The following is a 22,307-nucleotide window of genomic DNA, read 5'->3' as shown; positions in this document are numbered from 1 at the left end:
TAAAAGTCATGCAGGGATATTAAAAAATGCTTTTTTTTTTTAATGAGCTTAATGAATAACGGGATGAGTAATAAAACATGCTAGTTGCAGGTATATACGTATGCAAGAACCTGCCTATCGAACCTCCACAGCTTTTATCAGAACAATCTTTAAATGTGTAATTAGCATGAAGTCTGACATCAAAGGAACATTTCTACCTAAGTGTGAGACGCCACGTGCTCTTCTGTGATGTCAGATTTTATATAATTATTTTCACTCTCTTCAGGTTACACACAGGGTGGAACACACACCATTTCTGTGATTCATAGTTTGCTTGCATGCATGCAGCAGCATTTTGTCAGATCTGCAAGCATGAGAGTAGTGAAACTGCTGAGTGAACTACAAAGTTGACGAGAAACAATCCATCGTTTTACACATTCTGGCGAACTGACCATCCACTGATGACTCCACCAGGTCACAAAGCTCAGAAAGTGACATGAATCCAAGAGTAAGCATGGAAGCACTTGTCATAAAGACACAAAGTGCTGCATGAATAAATGTTATATTGAAACTAATCCAGGCAAATCAAAATGTTTCAAATCAACCATTTGTCAATATTTCTTTTTATCCAATATAATTCTAATTTAAACCCTCAATCTGTCTCTCCATCTTCTACAGCCACTTCCTCAAGAGGAGCTGGTGAGAGGCAGGGACACTACAGATAATTTAACAGTCCATCACAAAGCTGATGCAAACAACCACACCTACATACTATTCAGACTCACCAGTCAACACACAAACTCTACTGACGGGTTTGAACTTGAACCTCTGTGACCCGAGTGTACTAACCACGACTTTACTGAGCAGCTGATCCCAGCAACAACGAATCACAATGTTTTGTACAGCATGTTGAATCTAAACAAAACCCCTGTAATCTTTACACCATGACAACCTCTACAGCACTTACAAAAAGAGGCATACACTGAACCGCGGTGTCAATAAACTTATTCCAGCAAATCTCCTTAGAACTTTGTCACAACTCACCAGTTCTTGGTTGGTAGAATTGGAGTCGTCTCCAGGAAAGGGGATGTAGATGGCTAAGGCCACACAGTTAGCAAAAATAGACAGAAGTATAAAGATATCAAAGGGTCTGAAAAGTCACAGTTAAGGAACAGAATTCAAAGAGAGACATAACTATTAAGTTCACTATTGACATAAAATAAGATTCTTAAAGTCCGCCTTGTTTGACTATAATGACAGATGTGCTTATGTGAAATGTCAAAATGTGTCATAACAATCAATGGCTGCAATCTAAAAATATTATTTAAGAAGCGTTAAATATCTACTGAGAACATAAAGTTAAAGCTTCTTTATTTCCCTGGAAATTGTATGTGCTTGTTCATGTTATCAACATCTTCATTCAATTGACCATCTATCCATTCGCCCATCAACCCAACCAATCATCGAGCATTTGATTTTTCTCCGAGTGAGCTTTTAAACAAGCCTACTTTCTATTTATAGTGCAGCGTTGGCAGCCTACATGCAGTGCCCAATTCAGAAATGAAGTTAAGGTTCACTATTTCACCGACTGACTGACTCACTCTCTCCCTCCCAACCATCCACCGACTAATCTATGGGAAAATCTTTCCATACAAATACACACTGCCATAATTCAAGCACCTGCTTCTCCAGCCATTCAGCCTGTGTCTGTGTCTCAGGGCTAAAGGATACTTCCACTCCACCAGGCTGATGCAGGCCCTGCGAATCGGGTTGTTGAGTGTGAGGCAGAACAGAGCTCTGGGCGGCCTGCTGTTGGTAGATCCTCCCTGTTTTTTGCTTTTGGCATACTGTTGCCTCTTCCTCTGTGCCAGTGAGCCAACAGGAGCCGGTCCGGTGGTGCAAACGGAGGGCCGTGAACTCATCTCGGGCTTTGCAGTTTCACCCTTTGCCTGGCGAGCAGCGCTGATGGCAGCATGCCAAGCGAGGACTGGGCTGACAGAGGTGGTGCCACCTGGGCCCTGACCACTGCTGTTGGTCCCGAGGAGGCCATGAGAGGAGCCGACGGGCTTGCCAGTGCTGGCGGGAGCTTGCAGGGGATCTGGTGTGTGGAGCTGGTGCAGACGGGTGTGGCTTTCTGACCAGAGCGCCGAGGTGTCAACGGAGGGAGAGGTCCTTCTGTTGCTGGCATACTGTGCCCCTGGGGAGGCAGGAGGAGAGGCGAACAGGGTTACGACTGTTAAAGTAAAACACATTTGTGCGATAAACAGATTTGATGTTTGTCTTACAAAGGGTGGGTTTTGTACAAACAGCAAAACACAACGATTCACAACCTCATCTTTCAATAGAAATCAATGTGATAAATGTAATGACATAATGCAGACTAATTAAATGCAAGACCATAATAACTACTTCAGATCTGCTTGCAGAGACTCACTGTGTGTGTATTTTCAAAGTAACATCCTCTACCTAGTACCCATCAACAAATGTAATTTATTGAATATGATCTGCCATTTACAACAATATATTGTATTTTGAAAATCTGGAATCTGACCAGAAACTTGGTGTGATGCATACATGTGTGAGTTTAAAAGTTAATTGAACGAGTTTAGAATAACTTTACCTGATGTGTTTTGTGCCACTGATTGATGAAGTAGCTTTTTCAAATATAATATTCTCCTGTCTACATGAAACCAAAGAACCGTATTTAATTGTTTTCCTTCAAAGTGCTTCCCTATTGAAGAATATTTCTGAAGGGAAATAACAATAGGTTCAGATCTTTGCAGGGATGTCTGCTGCTGTTCAGCAAAGGTTACATGAGGACGTTAGTATAAGAATTAAGTCAACAATAATCTACTGAGCATGAGCAGATACTGCTAAATAGAGACCAGAAGTTGAGTTTGGGAAGAACTGGGCCAAGGATGTGTCCTGAGTTTAAGTTCGATTTGATCATCGAAAAATAAACCGTCTCAGCAGAGAAGCTTATGTAACACGGTTGTTTTCACAAACCTCAACTATGTGTTTTATTTCTGTTCAAAGGTTTCCTGTTACTTCTTGGGGCAGCATGACACAACATGAACAATTTATCACTCCTAACTTAAAATGAGCTAATAAAAGCAGCCATATTGACGTCATCTACCCTTCATCTATATTTCTGTAGTTAGTCAAAAATGAAAATTAACACCCGTGTAAAGAAACAATTCATCACAGATTAGTTTTACTGAGTCTGGTTAGATTGCACGCGTCTCTCATAAATTCATTGGTGTCTATTTCAGTTTGAAATAACAAACTAGTTTGTGTGCAAATGTTCATTTGACAAGTATATATATATATATTTTTTTTTTTGTTTGATGTACAAAAACATATGATATCCATCAACAGGCCACTGACCCTGGCATGTATACAGGTAGGATCACTGCAATCTACCAATGTGTCACATTTTGTACACCTATACTTGCTCAGCAGAGTAGTGAGAAGAACAGGAATGAGAGAGAGAGAGAGAGAGAGAGAGAGAGAGAGAGAGAGAGAGAGAGAGAGAGAGAGAGAGAGAGAGAGAGAGAGAGAGAGAGAGAGAGAGAGAGAGAGAGAGAGAGAGAGAGAGCAGGACAGCCTGCATGAATGGGAGCAACAGGGAGAGTCATTCAAATCAATGCAGACTATGAGTGAAAAAGACAGTGCCCTTGACACAGTCACTTTGATACAGTGCAGCTCTGCAACAGACTCACATCAAAAACCACAGTCCAGTAATTACTGAGCAGAGTTACACAGCTCTGGCACTGGACTCAAACTGTCACACAAGTGAGTGTATGTGAGCAATACCAGCATAGGAAACACAATGAAAGTAAAGAAATACTATGAAACAGTTATTAAAATGAGTCTGATAATAGAATAAGTGATTGTTATAAAAAAAAACTGGAACAAGATTCTAACTTGTTCATTCAAGATCATGAAATTAAAAAAAATATGAAGAAATTATTGATTCTCTAATTGAAAGGTGGAGATGCCGTGCTAAAACATGAGGTATCAAAACACCACAAATGGATGTCTTATCGTCAAGTTTTCCTTACATTGAACTTGAACTTTGTCCGATCACACAGAATGAAGATTAATCACAATTTCAACGCAAGCTTATAATTTCTGGGAGAATGAAGACAGCCACACCCTCAACCTGAAAGAAAGCAACACTGGAGTTGCAGAATTCCAAAAATCTTATTAAATGACCTGGCTGACATGTGAGGTATGAGATGGAACAGGAATTATCTCTGCTGTTCTGACATCTGCCACATGATGTTGGGTAACTGTTGCCTCTGGGTTTGTTTTAAACCACCACATGTTGTATTGGGGCCACTTCCTACAACTGGAAACTTCTATCATAAACTGGCAGAATTGCATACAAAAGTTAGACTGCACTCAATTCATCCTGGAGGGCGCAAAAACACAAAGCATCCTCCACCTTCTGACACACGCTTCTAAAACGACCACTTGACCAGAACAGTAGACCGAACACGGTCATCCATTTTCGCAGAACTGGCCGCAACTCGCTTCCCAGTGGATTTTATAACTACTGTCATCCCCCGAGTGAATTGCTCTCAACAAGCGCTTAATGCATTAATACACAATCTGTGCACTGAGATAAGTTTGGGAATAAGCATATTCGCAGCAGACACGACTCGGCCCATATAATCACAGCAGGGATTAAAGCAGAACATCCAGAGAAGACCCCAAACGAGCGCTCGGCGCTCGGCGCTGCGGTGCGCTCCAACTCCGCTGCTGCGCTCCGCGCACCGTTTTTACCTTCAGACTGTTCATCCGCTTCTTGCATCCTCGAATCCACATCGAAAGGAGTCGATTTAAACCCAACTCATGGTTGGAGAAATCATCCAGAGATGTCGACGGTGTTAACCTGAATTATAAAATGTTTTCCGAGCGCAGACCCTGAGAGGAGAGCCAAACATTTTCGCCACATCCGGGTGTCTGCGTGCAGATCCACGGCGCATCCGAGAGGACGCGCGGGCAGCAGCAGCAGCAGGAGCAGCAGCCACAGAACCAGATCCCACTCTCTGTCAACCCACTGCTGTCCGTCACTGGAAGGACTGGAAACCAGTTTGAGCAACCATGTAGACGACACTTCACACAGAGCCGCAAACTGGAAATGCACCTGTTGCTGCGCCTTATGGCGACTAAAACATCTCCAGCAACGCCAAACTTAACACCGACAGGTTTTGGTAATGATTACAAACAAATGTTGTTATTAGAGTTTTAAAAAAACAAACAAAAAAAAACTTGACAGATCAATCCAATAATTCATTGATTGCCCATCCTCAAACCTTCGACAGAAGAGTGCAGATGACAGTAAACAGCTGCGAGTGAGTCGCTTCGTGATTAAATCCAGTCGCATAAATTGCATTAGCAGTGTTTGTCCGGTACTAAATTAAGAACGTGACAAGGCGATGCAAACACTATGAGAAACGCCTACAAATTGAGTCCTCCTCTTCCAAAACTGGTCTTTGTAAATGTAGCTGGCAGCACGCAACAGTGCCATCAATTAATTAGGCTACGCGTGTTTATTAGTGTCTTTATTTCACTTTTAATGCAAATATGACAATTTAAGATTTATTCATTTCAGATTGACCCCCTGATAAACATGTTGCTCCTTCCATTTCATATCACCGTGGATCTAAAGGAACTCACATCGTTGGAACTAAAAGAAGCTAAACTGCACAGCAGTGTATCCTGCATTTACATCCTAAATTACAGTTTGGCCAACTTTCCATTGGTCATGTGTGCCTCTTCATGAACGGTACTTCAGTCTACTTTTAAAATGGCCATACACAAGCCCTGTCGTCTGAATCTGCAGTGATCCTCTTATATTGTAACTAAACGTCAAAGTCGCAGTTTATAGCGCAAATATAACCAGGCCTATAAGCGGAAAACGACTTCAAAGCAGATCTATGATAGTTACTGCGACTTTCCCTTTCAGGTAGTTTCCAGTCTGTAGGATAAGCCCCGGTCCCCCTTCAAATCACCCCTCCCACACCCCCTGAAGCCCCCCCAGCACCGTGCACTTACCCCTCAGTGGCCTTCCCCTTATAATGAACGGCATTCTGTCACCTGGCTCTTCTCTCTGGCCTCATAGCGCCGTTTTTCTGTCCTCTCTCCGCGGCAGTTTCACAGAAACTGAGTTGGTAAGGCTGACTGAGCTGGAAGGTTACCAGTGATTGGATTACCTGGGCCTGTATGGAGGATAACAGTTTCACAGTAGCGCGTAATCCTCGGATTATAATCCCAGTTCCAATGTTCTCTACACAGAGGCAGGTAGGCAGCTACAGCTCTAATTGATAAAGAGGAACATATATATATATAGTACTATTCATTGTTTAAGAGCAATTTTGGCGAGGGTTTGTAAACTCCAAAAAGTCATAAATTAACATGGCAAGTATTTTCAGTTGAAAAATGTCATAAACAGAAATCACAAACTTCATGTGATGTTTTCAAAGGTCTAATCCACATTTGTTTGTGTAGCTACATGTTTTTTTTATATATTGGAATAAAATAATATTACTTAAAATTTTTTTAATTACAAACAGCAAGTGTTGAAAGTTGAATGTGGTCTTAATCGATACTTTTCCGCCGTAAAACTTTTCCCTAAAAAAAAAATGTTTCCTTAAATTATGTGTATTTTTTTATGTAGGTACAGTTGTAAAATAATGTATGGTGACTGGGGTTGGTTTCCACTTGGAAACAAAAAAAGACGTTTATTTATATTAATTTATGTTTCCGACAAAACGCCGTCTGAAGCTGAAATCGTGGACCACAAAAACAGCTGCGGTTTTAAAGCACTCTAATAAATTGGAAATTATCTAAAAAAAAAAAACATTTCAGATTATTTCGAGAGGGGATCAAATTAAAATCTCTCCGGAACTTTATTTTTTCTTTAGCTGTTTTCCACCGGAAGTTTGAGGTGTACGCAGAAACCGGTCCGTGTGGAAGCAACAATCACAATCTAAGATGGAGAGCGCAAACGCTGGACATTTCATGAGCTTAGCGGCTCTCCAGGGACAAGACCCGTACATTAACAAGCTGCTCGATGTCACTGGACAGGTGGCTCTCTATAACTTCAACTCCAAGGCGAATGAGTGGGTGAGTGACTTCGAGGAAGACGGAAAACCTGCTAGCCACTTAGCATGCTAGCTCTGCAATAAAAACAAACCCACAAGGAAGTCCGTTTCTTCTTTTAAAACTATTGTTTCGAGATTCTGCTAACATGTGTTGAATTTTTACTCAATCTTCATTTCGTTTTCGATTGTCTACATTTATTAAAGTATCCTTGTGTTTTTCTTAGCTGTGCTAACTGCAGTTAGCAGCTTTAGTTTAACGGGGGCTTCCGGTATCTGATTCAATGTCACTTTTTCGTTTCAGGAGAAAACTGAAATCGAGGGCACCCTGTTTGTTTACTCCAGGTAAGCTCACGCGAACTGCTCGCATTAGTTTGACACGGTCACGCTGCGTTTGTTTGTTTGTTTGTTTCAGTGTTGTCTGCGCACGTGTGAAGGCCGCGGGGATTGTAAACAAACATCGCTAGCGCTTCCTGCACAGCTGTCGCTTTTGTTTGTGGATTGCATATCATTTATGGGATCAAATAAGCCTCTAACACTTGGAAAATATCACAATTTAAAATTGTACTTTTGGAGCGATTACTGTTGTGCGGTCACTTTCACTTTGTTTCGCCCCATATCAACCAAGTAAACACATTTGAGTCGCATCTCTACACACATCAGGCAATACATTTCATGCATGGGTTTCTGTTGACAAAACAAACTGTCTCTATGCGGCAGCTGGTTCAAGCAGACTCATCCATGCTGAATGTTGCAAAGCCGATTCAGTTCATATAGCGAAGAAGAAAACATTACAGCTGACATCAGTATTTATTTGAAGAGTTTGTATGATTATGCATATTTCGTCTTCCTCCCACATTTGAAAAACATGTGAGTCAGGTTAATTGACCCTAAATGGCCTCTGTGTGAATGTGAGTGTGTGGTGCCTTGTCTGATGGACTGCCCTTCCCTCGCCCATAGTTAGCTGGGATTGGTGTCATCACTCCGCAAACCAGCACAGGATAAAAGCTGTATAGGAGATGGATGACCATGAAGAAAGTCTGTTCTACTTTGTAAATTGAACCAAAGGGACAAATCTGTTCGGAGTGTTTAAAGAAGTTAAATGGGTCAAATTAATCCAAAACAATCCAGTACTCTATAATTTCTTGCAGGAGTAAATATTTGTGCTTTTCTTTATCCCGTGGTAAGACACACAACCAATGTGCCTCTTTAAGGTCTGCCTCTCCTCATCATGGCTTCACCATCATGAATCGATTAAGTACAGAGAACCTTGTGGAGCCGATCAATAAAGACCTCGAGTTCCAGCTGCAGGATCCCTTCTTGCTATACAGGAATGGCAACTGTGAGTATTTTTATCATTAAAAGTTTTGAAATAGTTCCTATAACACGCTGGAGTTATACATATTCCCAGGATCTTTTTTTTTTTTTTCATTAAATGGCTGTGATCAAACATTTTAGTGGCTCAGTCTTGAGCCACTAAAATGTTTTACATGTAAGTAATTGTCGCCTGTTTAGACAGACGAAAACCTTACTGAGCATTTGTTATCGTACCAGCTCAAACAATCCAGTTGTTCGCAACTTCATTTCAAAATTCACTCTGCAAAATATAATTCGTCATGTTATGTCATTGAAGAATGAAAAGCTGTGTTGCACTCCCATCAGTTTGATCTGTTTCCACTAGATAAAGTCTCCTGTGTCTCAGTCCTTCAAAACTGAGTCGACTGCAGTTTTTGAAAGATGCAAAAACTTGTCCAATATAAACTGAACTGTTCACATGAAAAAGCACACGCAACAAACATGAAAATCATCTTTTCCACCGTTAATGTAATTCTAAAAAAATATATATATATATATATATTTTTTTTTTTTTATATATGTTTTCTGCGAATTGGAAGTTACTTTTTCTACTTGAAGAACTCATTATGTTTTGAAACACACATCAGGGCATCACCATACCTCTGAACACGCTGAGGAAACACCGCCCCAGTGTTTTCTGGACGAGCTCTCGTCCCTTCTGCTTGAAATCATTCTGGCACCGCGGAGCACTGAGCAGGAAAGCTTTGTCGCTCATGGCCTCACGATGGCTTCAGCTCGGTGTGTCCACAGTTGGCGCTCTGCATCGGAGCAACAATGGATATTGTGAAATTAGTGAACGAGTACTTGAGGTGTTTAAATGTTCTGATCCAGTGAGCAGCTGCATGAATCGAGTTCAGCGTGAAGAAAGATCCAAATCCTCAGATTTTCAGAAAGTAGCTGACTGCGCTGCCTCCCAGGTAATCTATTAGAAGTCTGAACACCAGTTTCATCAAGGCAATGAATAAGGAATTTGACTGTTTTCCCATTTGTTTGCTGATGAGAAAAAAGAGCATCGCCAGAGTCAACGTCAGAGTGGACTGCTCCCCTTTGGGACTGGGTTTGCCGATCAGCCTGCCTGGAATGGAAGACATGATGTGACGTCTTGTCGGTCTTCAGGAAAGAGCTGCTTCTCCTGGCGCTTCACTCTGTGCTGAGAGCTGCTTTCATCATTGTGAAGCAACAAAAGGATGTTGAGTTGTAGATCGAATGATAGGTGAAAAAGTCTGTCGGTTCTTCTGCTGGGCTTTCCTCCAGCTGTTGGTTTTGATTGTTGATCTTCACTCAATCAGGTTTTCTTCAGTCCATTTGTTTCTTCTCCTTGAAGAAGATGAGCAAACATCCATTCACATGCAGTTAGTGTCTTATTGCGCTCCGGTGAAGCACCTTGTACCAGAGAATTGGAAGAGTTGTCCACATTTAAAAGAAATGTTTCAAAATGCAGAAAGATGTTTCAATGAGGAGTAAAGAGTCCAGCGCAGGGAGGACGGCTTCCTCTGAGAGATGCCGATAATTAACAGCTATTTGAGTTGTTTGAGTACCGATGTACTCGCTGCCTAAGGCTGACGAGGGTACTCGGAGTTAAAGTGCACTGTCGGAGAGAGATGTGCACTCAGACACACACACACACACACACACACACACTTGTTTACACCGCTTCGTATTCCCCTTTGGTCGCAGGAGACGCAGCAGGGAGGCAAACACTCTGGTTGCTAGGTTACCACGGCCTCTTGAGGGACCTTGAATACGCCAGTATTCGATCACACAGACGCAATGTGATGTTCAACAGTATCGTTTTAGCTTTTTAGATGAAGCACGTTTGTCTGTTTAAATGTTGTATTGTGTCATTTCTGCTGAGGAGTTTGGTGTTAAAGTTTTCTGCTTTGGTTTTATTGAGGGGATTCTAGAAGTCGATGTAAGTTTTCTTCACACTGACAGGCTTTTGTTCAGGTAATTTGATGTTCGGACAAAGTTAGTCTAAATTAAAAGTTTAAGCACAAATGAACAGGAAAATAACGACTGTTTATATATTACAGTGGAGGTCAGGTTGGTGTTTCAGCAAATCTCATGCTGGACTATTCTATTGGACTGAGACTTATAGGAGGCAGTTTATCTCAAGACAAACACAGAGAAACAGCCACTAACCCACAGACTAACACACCTCAGCATTCTCACTAACTGTGATGGTACTATTTTACAAAATTGTGGAGATTGAAATAATTATTCCCAATTTTTTTTTTTGATCAAAAGTTGTCCTGTTGCTTTGTACATATGTTTATTATGTGTCAGGACTGTGTAATGCTGTTTCTGCAACATGTGAAATACAGTGTTTGTGTGTTTTTCTTACAGTGGGTATTTATAGCATTTGGTTCTACGACAAGAGAGACTGTCAGCGCATCGCTCAGCTGATGGTCAAGTAAGTAGTCCAACGGGTTATTTCTATTATTAACTCGCCACGTAATTCCAAATTTTAATAAGTTTAGTTTGAACCCTTTTTAATGTTATTTATTTTAGTAAATTTTGTGTCTCTGATTTTACTAAAACTTTGAAAATCTCAGTTTTAAAAGACAAAGTCAAGAACAAAGAGTTTAGTTCTATTTGATAATAGATTCCAGGTGTGATTTGAGTCTTTTGGAGGGAATATGTCCTTAAATCTTTTTTTTTTTAATGCAGCTAAGTTTTGTTTTCTTCCAGAGGATGTTAAAGAGTTAAGATTTAGAAATGTGTGTCGCCACACACTATGAAGGTGTTTAGATGTCATGTTGTAAATCATGTTTTAACAGAATTGTGAAGCAAGAAGCGGACCACGCTCAGAGAAAGTCACCTGTGAGAGCCGAGGCCGGGAAAACCAACGGAGTGTCAGAACCGAGGTCCATCGACATCCTGGAGCTACTCAGCAAAGCCAAGGAGGAGTACCAGCGGGTGAGGAGATAAACACCCTCTCATAATGGAGACACTGCGTCTTATTTAGGTTCTCGGATGAGAATCTTCTGGAATGTGGATCAGTACTTCAATTCTTCATTGCAAAGTGAATGAAAAGCAGAAACATTTAAATCACATGTAAAAGCAGATTGAAAACATCCACATCTGAGGAATTTGTGTTTATTTTCTGTTGAAACTGAACATAATCACTGACAGGCACATGAGAAATTGCTGCTCTTAAAAACAAAAAAAACCCCACAGATTAATTCTTCTGCTTTGTTTCATTAAAATGTCTTATTGAAAGTCGGATGTGTGCCTGTTTGTGTTTCCAGTCTCAGACGGGTGAAGCCGATGTATCAACAGAGCAGAATGTGAAAGCAGCTCTCGGCGCTGCAGAGCGCGTCCACAACACATCGCAGCCTGAGAGGGTTTGTACATCGCTTCAACATGCTACTAGTGATTAGATGTTTACACCCAGGCGGCAGGAGCAGGTTTCTCTTCATCATGGGCATTTCCAGCTAAAAGAAACCAACATACAAACATGGAAACCTGCTCCTTCTCACCCTCTAGGGCTGTTTGTTCACTGCAGACTTTTAGATGAGGCAAAAGGCTCACGAGAGTCTTTTCAACACTCCCATCTTAAAATGACCAAGAGAAACGTAGAGGATGTGGATTTCAAATATGCCAAATGCAGGTTCCTTATAAAGTGGAGCATTTTCCCTTAATTTCCTTTCTTTATTTTATATAGATGGCTGCTTTGTCGGTTTGTACTGTTTTTAACTCAAACTGTTGATCCACTCTATTGATGCTTTGACGAGTCTTGATTTTCTTTGCCTCATTAAAAAAATGTTTTTACTCCATCCAGAGCTCTCGCACGGTGGTGAAGCAGATCACCGTGGAGGAGCTCTTTGGCACGTCTCTCCCGAAGGAGCCCCCCCTCCCCATGATGCCTGCACACAACACGTCCTCCACTGCCTACATGCAGAAGCAGCCGTATCCTGCTGCGGCCCACCACAGCCCTCGCTTCATTCCTCCAGATTCAGTATCCGCTCAGCTGCACCAGGCCCCCCGCCTGCTCCCGGCTCCCTTCGCCATCCACCCATCTCCCATGTTCCACTCGGGGGTCCCCTTGCCGGACCACCAGCCTCACTGCTCGGTCCCGCCTCTCGTGGTCGCTCCAGCTGGTCCAGAGCTCCGCCCACCTCCTGCAGCTCCTCCGGCGGCCTTTCTGGGCCAGGAGATCCTCAACACCCTCAAACAAGCACCACCACCTCTGAACTCAGACGTCAACAAGCCGATCCTCGGCCCCAATTTCCTGCCGAGCGCGCTGGTTCCACCCCACAGCTTCCACGAGCCCATGAGCAAACCGCTTCTCCAGCCTGGCAAGGAGATGGATGTTTTCTCTCAGCCTTCAAGCCTGATCCAGACTGTTCCTGTGAGTGTGTGTTGCTCCCGACTCCCTCACCAGAGTTTAGTCTCTCATGTTCCCCTAAACTCTCCCAAAGTGGCCTGAAGTCAAACTCATTGATTGTATCTGTGTTTTTTGTCCTTTGTTTGTTCTCAGGCTGCCACCATGAGTCAAGCTTCCTTGCTCCTCTCCCCCAGTGCCTTCCAGCAGTCCATCAATAAGGCGGCAGCAGCAGCAGCAGCAGCAGCAGCAGCAGCAGCAGCAGCCCCCCCTCACGCCCCCTCCGAGCCCTCCTACCCCCCTGCAGCAGGCGTGGAGCCCCCACCAGCCCCCTGCAGTAAAACACAGCTCCAGGAGACTCTGATAAACCTCATTAAGGTACAATAAGGAGAGCGTGTGAATTACCTCACCTTTTGTTCACTTTGAGGTTCGAGACTCTGCAGATGCAATGAAAGTCGTACATTTTAATGAAATGTTGGTCCTCGTGCCTGAAGTCAAATGTTTTAATGACTCGTCTCGTTTGTTTCCTCTTCATCTAGAATGATGCAAACTTCCTCGGTGCCATTCATGACGCGTACTTGCAGAGTCTTTCCAAAGACTTCAGCAGCATGAAGCTTTAGTCCGTCTCCCATCACCACAGTCCGTGCTGAGACTTCACCAGAAAGACCAGAAGAAAACCAAAGTAGAAGAAGAGCGCTAAAGTGGTTTTGAAAGCTCTGCACACCACAGTGTGCTCTCTCATGGTGATGTTTGATTCCCGATGCTGTGCCGTCATCCTAACCAGGATCACATCCTCTGCTGAGAATAAGACGGGTGAGACAGACGCTCCCACTTTGACCTTGAACATTGTTGAGCTACAGACTGCGTGTTGGCAGCGTTTATCTGTGGGATGTTTTTTATTTTCTGGAGGACAGGACCGCCATGGAGGAGCCGCAATGACCTCAAATCCCAGCAGACCCTCGGAGCGCTGACATTTTAGTTTGGGGGGATTCCCGGCTCCTCTTTCTTTCTTACTGCTGGCAGTGTGGCAGAAAGACACACCGTCAGCTCTTTTGGTTGTTTCTCATGTATTGAACCTCATCTTGAAGCATAAGCTTGAGACGCTGACGAGTCGTTACATTTTGTGTTTAGAGGAGTTTGGTCAAGGATTTTCCTGTTGTATTTTTTATTTTATTTTTTTTTTTTCGACTGCCCTTTTTTGGGAAAATAACTTTGTGTGATTGTTTTGAGAAGCACTTGCAGCTAAGAACTTAAAAACTACCACTCAGCCCGCTCAGCTGCCTCTTTGTTTTTAGGGTATCGTCGCAGGCTGTGACACGTTTCCACTGACTCACAAACGCTCTTTGCTACCTTACCCTCCCGCCGTCGCGCCTCGTCGCCTCGTCCTTTCGCCTCCTTGTGTCTCCTCCCGCCAGCCGAGCTCGCCATACTCGATGTCCTCGCAGGTGAATGTGCAATAGACGACAGTCGCAAAGCCTTTAGGGAAAACCAGCATTTTGGGATATTTTAGGATGGTACTATAAAGCTATGTTTATGTAAACCTGCAGTTCATCTTTAATTTGAATATCATGAGCAAGAAAGTAAATAAATTGCTTTTCATTTTAGATTCTTGTTTACATTTAGCCCTTTTCCATACCAAAAGGTCTAAATATTTAGCCGACGTGCTTTTGGCTGCAGTTACCTGGACCCCCTCCACGCTCAATGATCAGTTTAAATTTCAAGATTTGTAGTTTTGCCTTCAGTCAGTTTTTGCAGTATAATGCTACTGCAGCACAGAACCGTGAAGCCTGCTGACGGCAGGGGGAGCAGGACGAACAACATCTCACTCCTCGTGGTTGTGTGCAGCACCGAGTGAGCGTGGAAGCCGCTCACACACCAAGAAAAGACTTGAGAGGTTTGGAGGGGCACTAAGCTTCGGCAGCTACAGGACTTCAGGAAAGTAACTTAAATGTAAGGAAAAGCAAGCCGTTCAGCCACGTGCACTTCAATGAAAAGTCAGTTTAGGGAAGCCAGCGTGTTTTATCATCTCAGTCGCGTCATCTGAGATTCCTGCGTCATACAATTTAGTTTGTTTTACTGTAAACCATCTTCAGATAACAAAACAAGAATTCAATTCTCTTGTTTGAATGTATCTGCGATCATTTGCAGTCTTTTTTCTTTAAATTCTTGCTATTATTTCAAATTACACATATGTTTGACTTTTTTTTTTTATGTGTTTCAGTTACCCTGGTTGAATTGACATGCTTGCAGCCAGAGCAAATTCAACAGTTTCTCCGTGTAATAATCCATTTCTTTTTTTGTTTTTTAAATCTTGGTCGCACATTTAAGATTTTAGGGTTATTTTATGCTTTTGGTATAATTTAACCTTTGGGCCAGTGAAATGCTTTTGGGACAGTCTTGGCAAATAACCTTTTTGTAAGATTGTCATAATTGTGTGTGATTTGGTTTATTATGAATATTTTGTGATATTAAAGATTTGCAATTCAGAGTTTTCTGCTTCAGTTTTCTGCTTGGAAGAAAAAAAGTTTATTTTTGTTCTGACAGAGATTTTCGCTTAATCAATATTTGCACATTTCTTTATTTGTTCGCGGTGGTGGATGTAAAATTAGCAAGAGTGGAAGTAATAAATCAAAAATACTCAACTTACTGTAATGGAGTATCTTTTATTTACTTTCAGGGGTATTTGTAGTGGCAATTTTACTCTTACAGCTTAATCCCTCCATTTTTCTTTTCATCTGCATTTTTGTAGACAATACTCACTTTTCACACCTAAATTTACAGAATGTTCTTTTTTTTTTATTATCACTTATTTTGTTTTTGTCATGCAGGTTAATGAAAATAAGTACCTGTTTTTGACAAAGCAAGCTAATGCAGTATAAAAGAATACCAAATACTTTCAGTATATATTGCTAGAAAGTACTTTTTACAGATTTGGTTGTTTTTTTTTATCATCACTACTTTCACGTGTGCAAGCGAGCGCTTTCTCACGCAGTCACTTGTTTCAGGTGTGAGGTGCAGTTCAGTAGTTTGACCACTGGAGGTCAGTCGTTGCCTTGCATGAAGGGCTCACGACCAATTCAGTCTGTAACTCGTATACATGCTGTATCTTCACCATTCCCATCCCTTGACTGACTTCCCCACAGGGGATTAGGAGCATTAACGTCACCCACCCAGATCACAGGCGAAGTAATCTTATTTAGTAGCTCTTCAAGTTCAGCTAATAATAAAGGTTTACAGGGGTTGTAAAAGTTGATCAAACTTAATTTTCCTTGCTGAGTCCTTACAGCAACAATTAGACACTCAAAAGGCAATTCATATTCACAGACTTAACAAAAGTGGCACACCCCCACCCTGAATGGTCAGTCCTATGTTTCTGCAGGCAGATGTACCCTGGAATTACAAAATCAAGATGCAGTTTTAACCCTCCGTGAATTAGTACACATAAAAAATCTAGTTTATCATCAAAATCTCTGACTAATTTCTTAAGTTCCTGTCCGTTAGCTATTAAACTTCTTGCATTCCACTGAAGGATGCAGATCATTATGAAAAATTGAAACGTCCTCAATATCTTCAATGAAGTCACCATCATCCATGTCTTCGCCTTCCTCATCCTCTGTCAGACTGACTGCTGGACCTCTGGACTGCCACCTCCTGACTTACCCTCATATAAGCATGAAGTGTCTATGGAGAGTCATTCTTTACTCCTAGAAATCTTCCTGCTGCCGCAGCCACAAACATAATTTCCTTTCCTGAGCACCATAAATAATATCAACCATGAATACAAGGAGGGCCTCTTTGTTGATCACAATTTCCTGCCTCGAGAGAGAACATGAGGATGCTGCTGCCCAGGCACCACCAGCGTTCTCCCACCAGGACCTGAGGCTCCAGGCATTTCCACTTTCTTTAAGGCTTCTGCATAAGAGATTGTATGCTGGTCTCTGACCTTCTGACATATGAAATACTCACATCATCAGACTGATGTTCACTTTCAGAGAAAGGCTGAGAAAGGTCCACTGGTCAGCTCTCTTCAGCTTCCTTCAAGTTTGGTTACAACAATCGGGCATAGCGCCACCTGCTGAAAACAGGCGTGCATATGCTAAACCTGGACATGCGACACATTCCGACATGCAGCTTTAATTCTAGTCAGCATACGTAGTCAGAGAGCACAACTTGTCTTGAAAACAAAACAAGTCGAATACATTATTATGCAGTGGCGGATTTTGCTATGGGCGAAGTGGGCAACCGCAATCGGTGAGGGGGACGCACCTTGCAGAAGAGGGAGAAAAACATTTCCAATTACCTCCGCCCGCCCTCTCCACCGTGTCAGATAAGGCTTTTTGGCGCCCCCGTGTGGTTGCAATGAAGAACTGTAATTTGACTCGGATATTCATCAGGTCAACCGGCCAGATTAAATTTTTCCAGCCAACGCGATCAAAACAAGTATAATTGGGTGCAAACAAATCCAACCTGGCAACACCGTTTGCAGCCAGCTGCCACGTGCTCGGACTGTGTCAGAGCGGCTGGTCGCCATTACTTGAGACGGACGTGCTGATTCATTAAACGATGGAAAATGAAAAGTCGAAAACGCCATCAGGTGCCCAGTTCAGAAGGAGAGAAAAGAGAAAAAGATAAAGGTATGCGATTACGAATTGGCGATTACGTATGTAATGAAACAGCTCGCCTTAACTCCGTGAATTAGTGTTTATTAGCCTCTTGTTATGTTGCTTGTACATTAATTTATTGTTCAACAAGTTCTGATAAAGGCAATATGTGCCAAAAACTTTTGAGGTTTATTTTATTAGTTCCATTATGAATTAGCTGTTTACATAAAAAAACCTTTTAATGATGAAAATAGCATTTTGGTCTGTACCTGTCTATATAATAACATATAATATACATTTTGTAAGCTCTGCTATATAAATGGAATGCATCGTGATTTCAAGATTATCTGTGTGGAATTACTGTAAAGAAATGTCGATTTTCATGTAACGTTGGAGTTTTTACCTTCTTAAGCTTAATTGTGTGAATGCTTGGTGAGCATATGTTGCCGATGTTCAGTGAAATGTTTGACGATATCCTATTTAACACAATTGCTACAGATTATAGTGACAACACTTGGGAAGATCCAAAAATGGCAGGGAGAATGGAAAACCTGATGTCACTGCTTCCAGAACTGGAAACAGAAGAGGGGAAAATCCTTCATGAAATCTTGCAGCTTTTGAATGTAAGTTGTTGTTGTTAAATACATTTTCTAAGTCATAAGTGTTTCCAGAGGATCCATGTAATTTGGGATTTAAAAGACATAAGAGGGAGAGATTGAAGACCACAATGACATGTACTAAGGTACTCTTAAAAAGTAAAATTGGGTAGGTTTAATAATTGTCTTTGGTTGTGTTTTACAATATATTTGTGTTGCTCCGACAAGAACTAGCAACACAATTGCTGGGAGTTTATGGACACGCTTAACAACCAGAAACTGAAAATCCAGCCACTTGAAAAACAGCGCACAGGTGTGAATGAACAGCCGTAAAATTTCAAAGAAAGCGTACGGCATCATGAAGATGATAGTAACAATATGGGATTGTTGACATGATGAGTTTACAGAAAGATATGGTCTCACGCCTTGACGGACATTGATAAGAGACTTTCTCTTCACCGATGATGAACCATTGATCAGCAAAACTAAGGTTCAGGAGCAGGTAAATAAGGAAGCTACTGAGATTGTAATGAGATGAAAATAGAACTTATAGTATCTGTAAATTAGTCTCTTCAGTGCTGAACACATGTAGTCATAATTAAAGCAGAAGCAGTCTTTACAAACATGAAGTCAAACTTTGGTGTAAACCTTCAGTTTTTCATGTATACCATTTCCTTACTCAGGACAGGTTCCCTTTTACTTCATACAGATATGTCGTTACACATTGTACTGGGGCTGATGTTTAAAGTCATAGATGATCAGATCAATTATTTTATGCAGTGTTGGGTAGATGTAATAATGAAGGACCTCAAAAAGATTGGAGAGACAATCTCGACTTCCACTGCAGAGTATAAGGTGGGGAAAACCCTGGCAGTGGTGCCTTTGGAACCGTGGCCCAGTGTTTGAAAAAGCCCTTCCATGAAACAGTGACTTTGAAAGTGATCAAAGACCATCGCGCCATATAAGAGGCAAAAGAGGAGGTGACACATTAAAACACTCATTACCACATTCATGTTTATACAGCAGTTGATTTCATGTGATCTTGTGTGATTCTAGGCGGAGATGCTGAACTCCTTGAAAGCTTTGGGCTCCAAACCATTCAACATTGTGTACTTCAATGATTCCTTCATGTATGATGAATTATTGTGGCCTTCAGTTCAAGAAGCTGGAGATCAATGTGGAACACCACATGCAAGCTCAGAGGCGTCTTCAACTGAAAGAGATCCGTGCAATTGTCCAACAGGTTTCACCTTCTTCTGTTGTTTTGTTGTTGTTTTAATCTTGTTTTTTATCTCTTGGTTTCATGTTTTGATTTACAAAAGATTCAGCCCAGCAGCAACTTTCATTGTATGATAGCTGCCGTTTTAAAGTAAGAGAAAAGAAATGATGGAATCCTTAGTAAAGGATTAATACCGTGTTTAGGGGTTGTAGATTCATGTGTATCTTCAGTTCTTTGAATTATAGTAAAAATATAGAAGTTTTTGAAAATGTTCTTGTTATTTCAGCTGGCTGTTGCTCTGTTTCCTGAAAGACGCAGGGATTATTAACACCAACATAAAGCCAGACAGTATTATGCTGGTTGACCGTTTTTAACAGCCACTTAAAGTGAAAGTCATTGACTTTGGCGAGGCGTAATCCTGAAGAATGTGTGGGGGAAATTGTCCAACTTTGGTTTTACAGGTATGAAAACCCGATCTGTTCTGCCTATCTGGAAAACATCTGGATCCACACTGTGAGCCGACGTTTCACTTTCTATATCAAACCACCTCCTTAATCACCTTCTTGTTTCGGTGTCTTTTCCACATCTCCAGAGCTTGTGCTGGGAGTTCTTCCTCGCCACCCGATTGACGTGTGGTCGTTAGGATGCACCGCTGCTGAAATGCTGATGGGAACTCCACTGTTTGAAATGCGTGATGAAACTGAACTGTCAGACAATCCAGACGACGTGTTGACAGTCGGCTTACATACTGACGATTTCTTTTATAAGAGAAGCTCAATCCATCCGGCCCAGTGTTGGGTTTTAAAGGGGCTATTTGCTGTCTCTCTTTTGACTGTTTGATCAGTGAAAGTTTTCTATTTTCTGTTGCCTTCTGCTTCGGTAGTAAAATAATTCATTCCTCTCTTCAGGAACCAGGTCGAAAAAGACCTACAATGTCTTCAACAGAATGTCCCCCGGGCCTGCACACGAATCTGCACTATATTTTAAAGGGAGTTGACATTTGCTTTTCTGTCCTTCCAAGCTTGCTGCTTCATTGATTTCATGGAAAAGATGCTCCACATCTCACCAGAAGAGATCCTCTTCCAGCCTTTTATCACAATGAGCCATCTCAATCATAAAAGCTACAACAGCTCGTAAGTGTGTCTACAAGTATTCAATGTCATCGTGCAAAAAGTGTATGACGTTGTTTTGAGCTTAATGATTGATTCTCTTTCAGTGTGAAATCTATCGAATGCATGAAGGTCGGCAACAACTGGAGCTTTGATGGAGGGGAAAATGCTCAGCAGCTCACCTCCAACACTCCCAACACCTCGAACGCTGAATGGAACATCCTCTAAACAGTGAGGAGGAGCCTTCAGTACCGGAGGTCTTCATCAGAGGAGAGAAGAGTTCACCTAAAGAAGGACATTTGGAGGATTTGAACCGTTCAGAGTGTCTCAGCAGGTATTTGTCCAAACTTCATCCCTCTGATGATTTTTAGTATTTTGAACAACCAGACTGATATACAGTGAAAGTAACAATTTTCTGTTTTCTTTTGAAAGTTCGCCAGAGCAAAATGAGGTCGAGACACGGTGCACCACTTCTGGCTGCCCCTCTGCCGCGAAGGAAAAAACAGTCACACGAGTAAGAACATCGATAACAAGACAACCTCTTGGAAAAATCATTGAAAAATGAATTAATCTGTTGGATGTGCTTTATTTGACACACGGCTAACTGAGATAGCAGCACTAACCTTGGTTGATGAGATGTTTAACTGAACAAATGTCATTTCATTTTTCAGAATTTAGAACACCTTCCAAATACTGTGGCAAAAAGGGGAACATTGAAGATGAATACCTGGAGACATCGTCAATCAAACACATGGTGGTGTGCAGCAACGGGAACACCACCACCAACACCACCGGCTCTGACAGCAACCATCTGAACATGAAACATCCTCCGTCTGAGCTGAGCTGTGAGGACAAATTGAAACGGCTCAAGGCTGTGATCAAGGAAAAGGAGAAGGAAATTAAGGAGCTGCAAAGAAAAAGAGATCATTTCGAGAATTAAGAGAAGCTCTCGACAAATTGGACCAGGTAGCAAGAGCAGGATACCTGGCGCACGCTGGAGTAAAGTGGACGTTTAACCCACCTGCAGGCTCCCATGGTGGTGGTGTATGGGAGAGGATGATCACCTTGGTGAGAAGGGTCTTAAGTTCAGTGTTGCACCAGCAGAGCCTGGATGATGATGATGGGCTGGCCACAGTGTTATGTGAAGCGGAAGCTATTTTAAATGACAGACCAATCACCAAACTGTCAGATGACCCCTGTGATTTGGAGCCGCTCACGCCCAATCATCTTCTCCTGCTTAGAGGAAAACCATCAAATCTTCCTGGAGTCTTCACGCCACAGGACCAGTATGGAAGAAGGAGGTGGAAGCAGGTGCAGTACCTTGCTGACCGACAGTATTCTGGAAGGGATGGTTCCATGAATACTTGCCATTGCTCCAACAAAGACAGAAATGGATAGAAAAGAAACAGAACCTTGCTGTCAGAGATATTGTGGCCATTATGGATCCAGATGCTCATGGTTTAGTGAGATCTGTGAAATTGTAAACTAAGTTCAATATAAATGAAAGACCAATTTCCAAGCTGTGTCTGGTATATGAGGACTAAAATGTGAAAGGTCAATACAATATTTGTCTCCTTTATGTTTAGAGAATTGTCATGTTGTTGTACCATGTTAATTCGGGGCCGGTGTCAAATATGGTATTATTGAATGTTGGATGTTTGTTTGGACCTGTGTGTATAGAATGTGTGGCGCTGACGTCACATGCATACAGTATATGCTGGGGCAATCTGAGCAAACAGGTGTTGACCCCGGAAGGGTGCACAGGTTTCTGACTGTTTGGCCGAGTGTTTTGTTTTCTGATACTTTGATCTAATAAGATTAATTGAAGTTATGAATGCGTTATAAAGATATTCTCAAAAGCTTGACATTGCAAGGAATCATTACACCCGAGAGGCATTTACACAGAATAGTGAGGGCCAGGATGCTTCAACCACCGAGGTACGATTTGGACACTGATAGATTTCATTGATGACCAACTGCAAGGCTCGATAAAGGATCATGGGTACTG

General features: G+C 42.0%; 2 protein-coding genes across 2 annotated transcripts in view; one reads left to right on the top strand and one right to left on the bottom strand.

The window, feature by feature from the left end:
- Positions 1–6,173, bottom strand: part of cacna1db (calcium channel, voltage-dependent, L type, alpha 1D subunit, b) — a 76,760-nt gene extending 70,587 nt beyond the window's left edge. The window contains 3 exon segments of the mRNA XM_080470517.1: positions 1,024–1,129; positions 1,711–2,176; positions 6,046–6,173. Of these exon segments, the coding sequence (XP_080326643.1) occupies positions 1,024–1,129; positions 1,711–2,176; positions 6,046–6,079 (606 nt within the window). The 5' untranslated portion in view covers positions 6,080–6,173.
- Positions 6,174–6,940: 767 nt separating this feature from the next.
- dcp1a (decapping mRNA 1A) lies at positions 6,941–15,262 on the top strand. The gene is made up of 9 exons (XM_080470513.1): positions 6,941–7,116; positions 7,396–7,436; positions 8,306–8,433; positions 10,794–10,860; positions 11,228–11,366; positions 11,699–11,794; positions 12,232–12,801; positions 12,931–13,152; positions 13,314–15,262. The coding sequence occupies exons 1-9, from the start codon at positions 6,985–6,987 to the stop codon at positions 13,392–13,394; spliced, it is 1,476 nt and encodes a 491-aa protein (XP_080326639.1). The 5' UTR covers positions 6,941–6,984; the 3' UTR covers positions 13,395–15,262.
- Positions 15,263–22,307: the final 7,045 nt, after the last annotated feature.

The sequence above is a fragment of the Lipophrys pholis genome (assembly GCF_963383615.2).
Source record: "Lipophrys pholis genome assembly, chromosome: 8".
Classification (NCBI taxonomy): Eukaryota; Metazoa; Chordata; class Actinopteri; order Blenniiformes; family Blenniidae; genus Lipophrys; species Lipophrys pholis.
The sequence above is the reverse complement of the archived record's forward strand: the minus strand, read 5'-3'. Positions and strand labels throughout refer to the sequence as shown.

Coding starts and splice junctions, on each gene's coding strand:
- dcp1a (XM_080470513.1), top strand. CDS start 6,985: ATGGAGAGCGCAAACGCTGGACATTTCATGAGCTTAGCGGCTCTCCAG. Junction 8,434..10,793: donor GCTATACAGGAATGGCAACT/GTGAGTATTTTT, acceptor TTTTTCTTACAG/TGGGTATTTATAGCATTTGG. Junction 11,367..11,698: donor CCAAGGAGGAGTACCAGCGG/GTGAGGAGATAA, acceptor TTGTGTTTCCAG/TCTCAGACGGGTGAAGCCGA.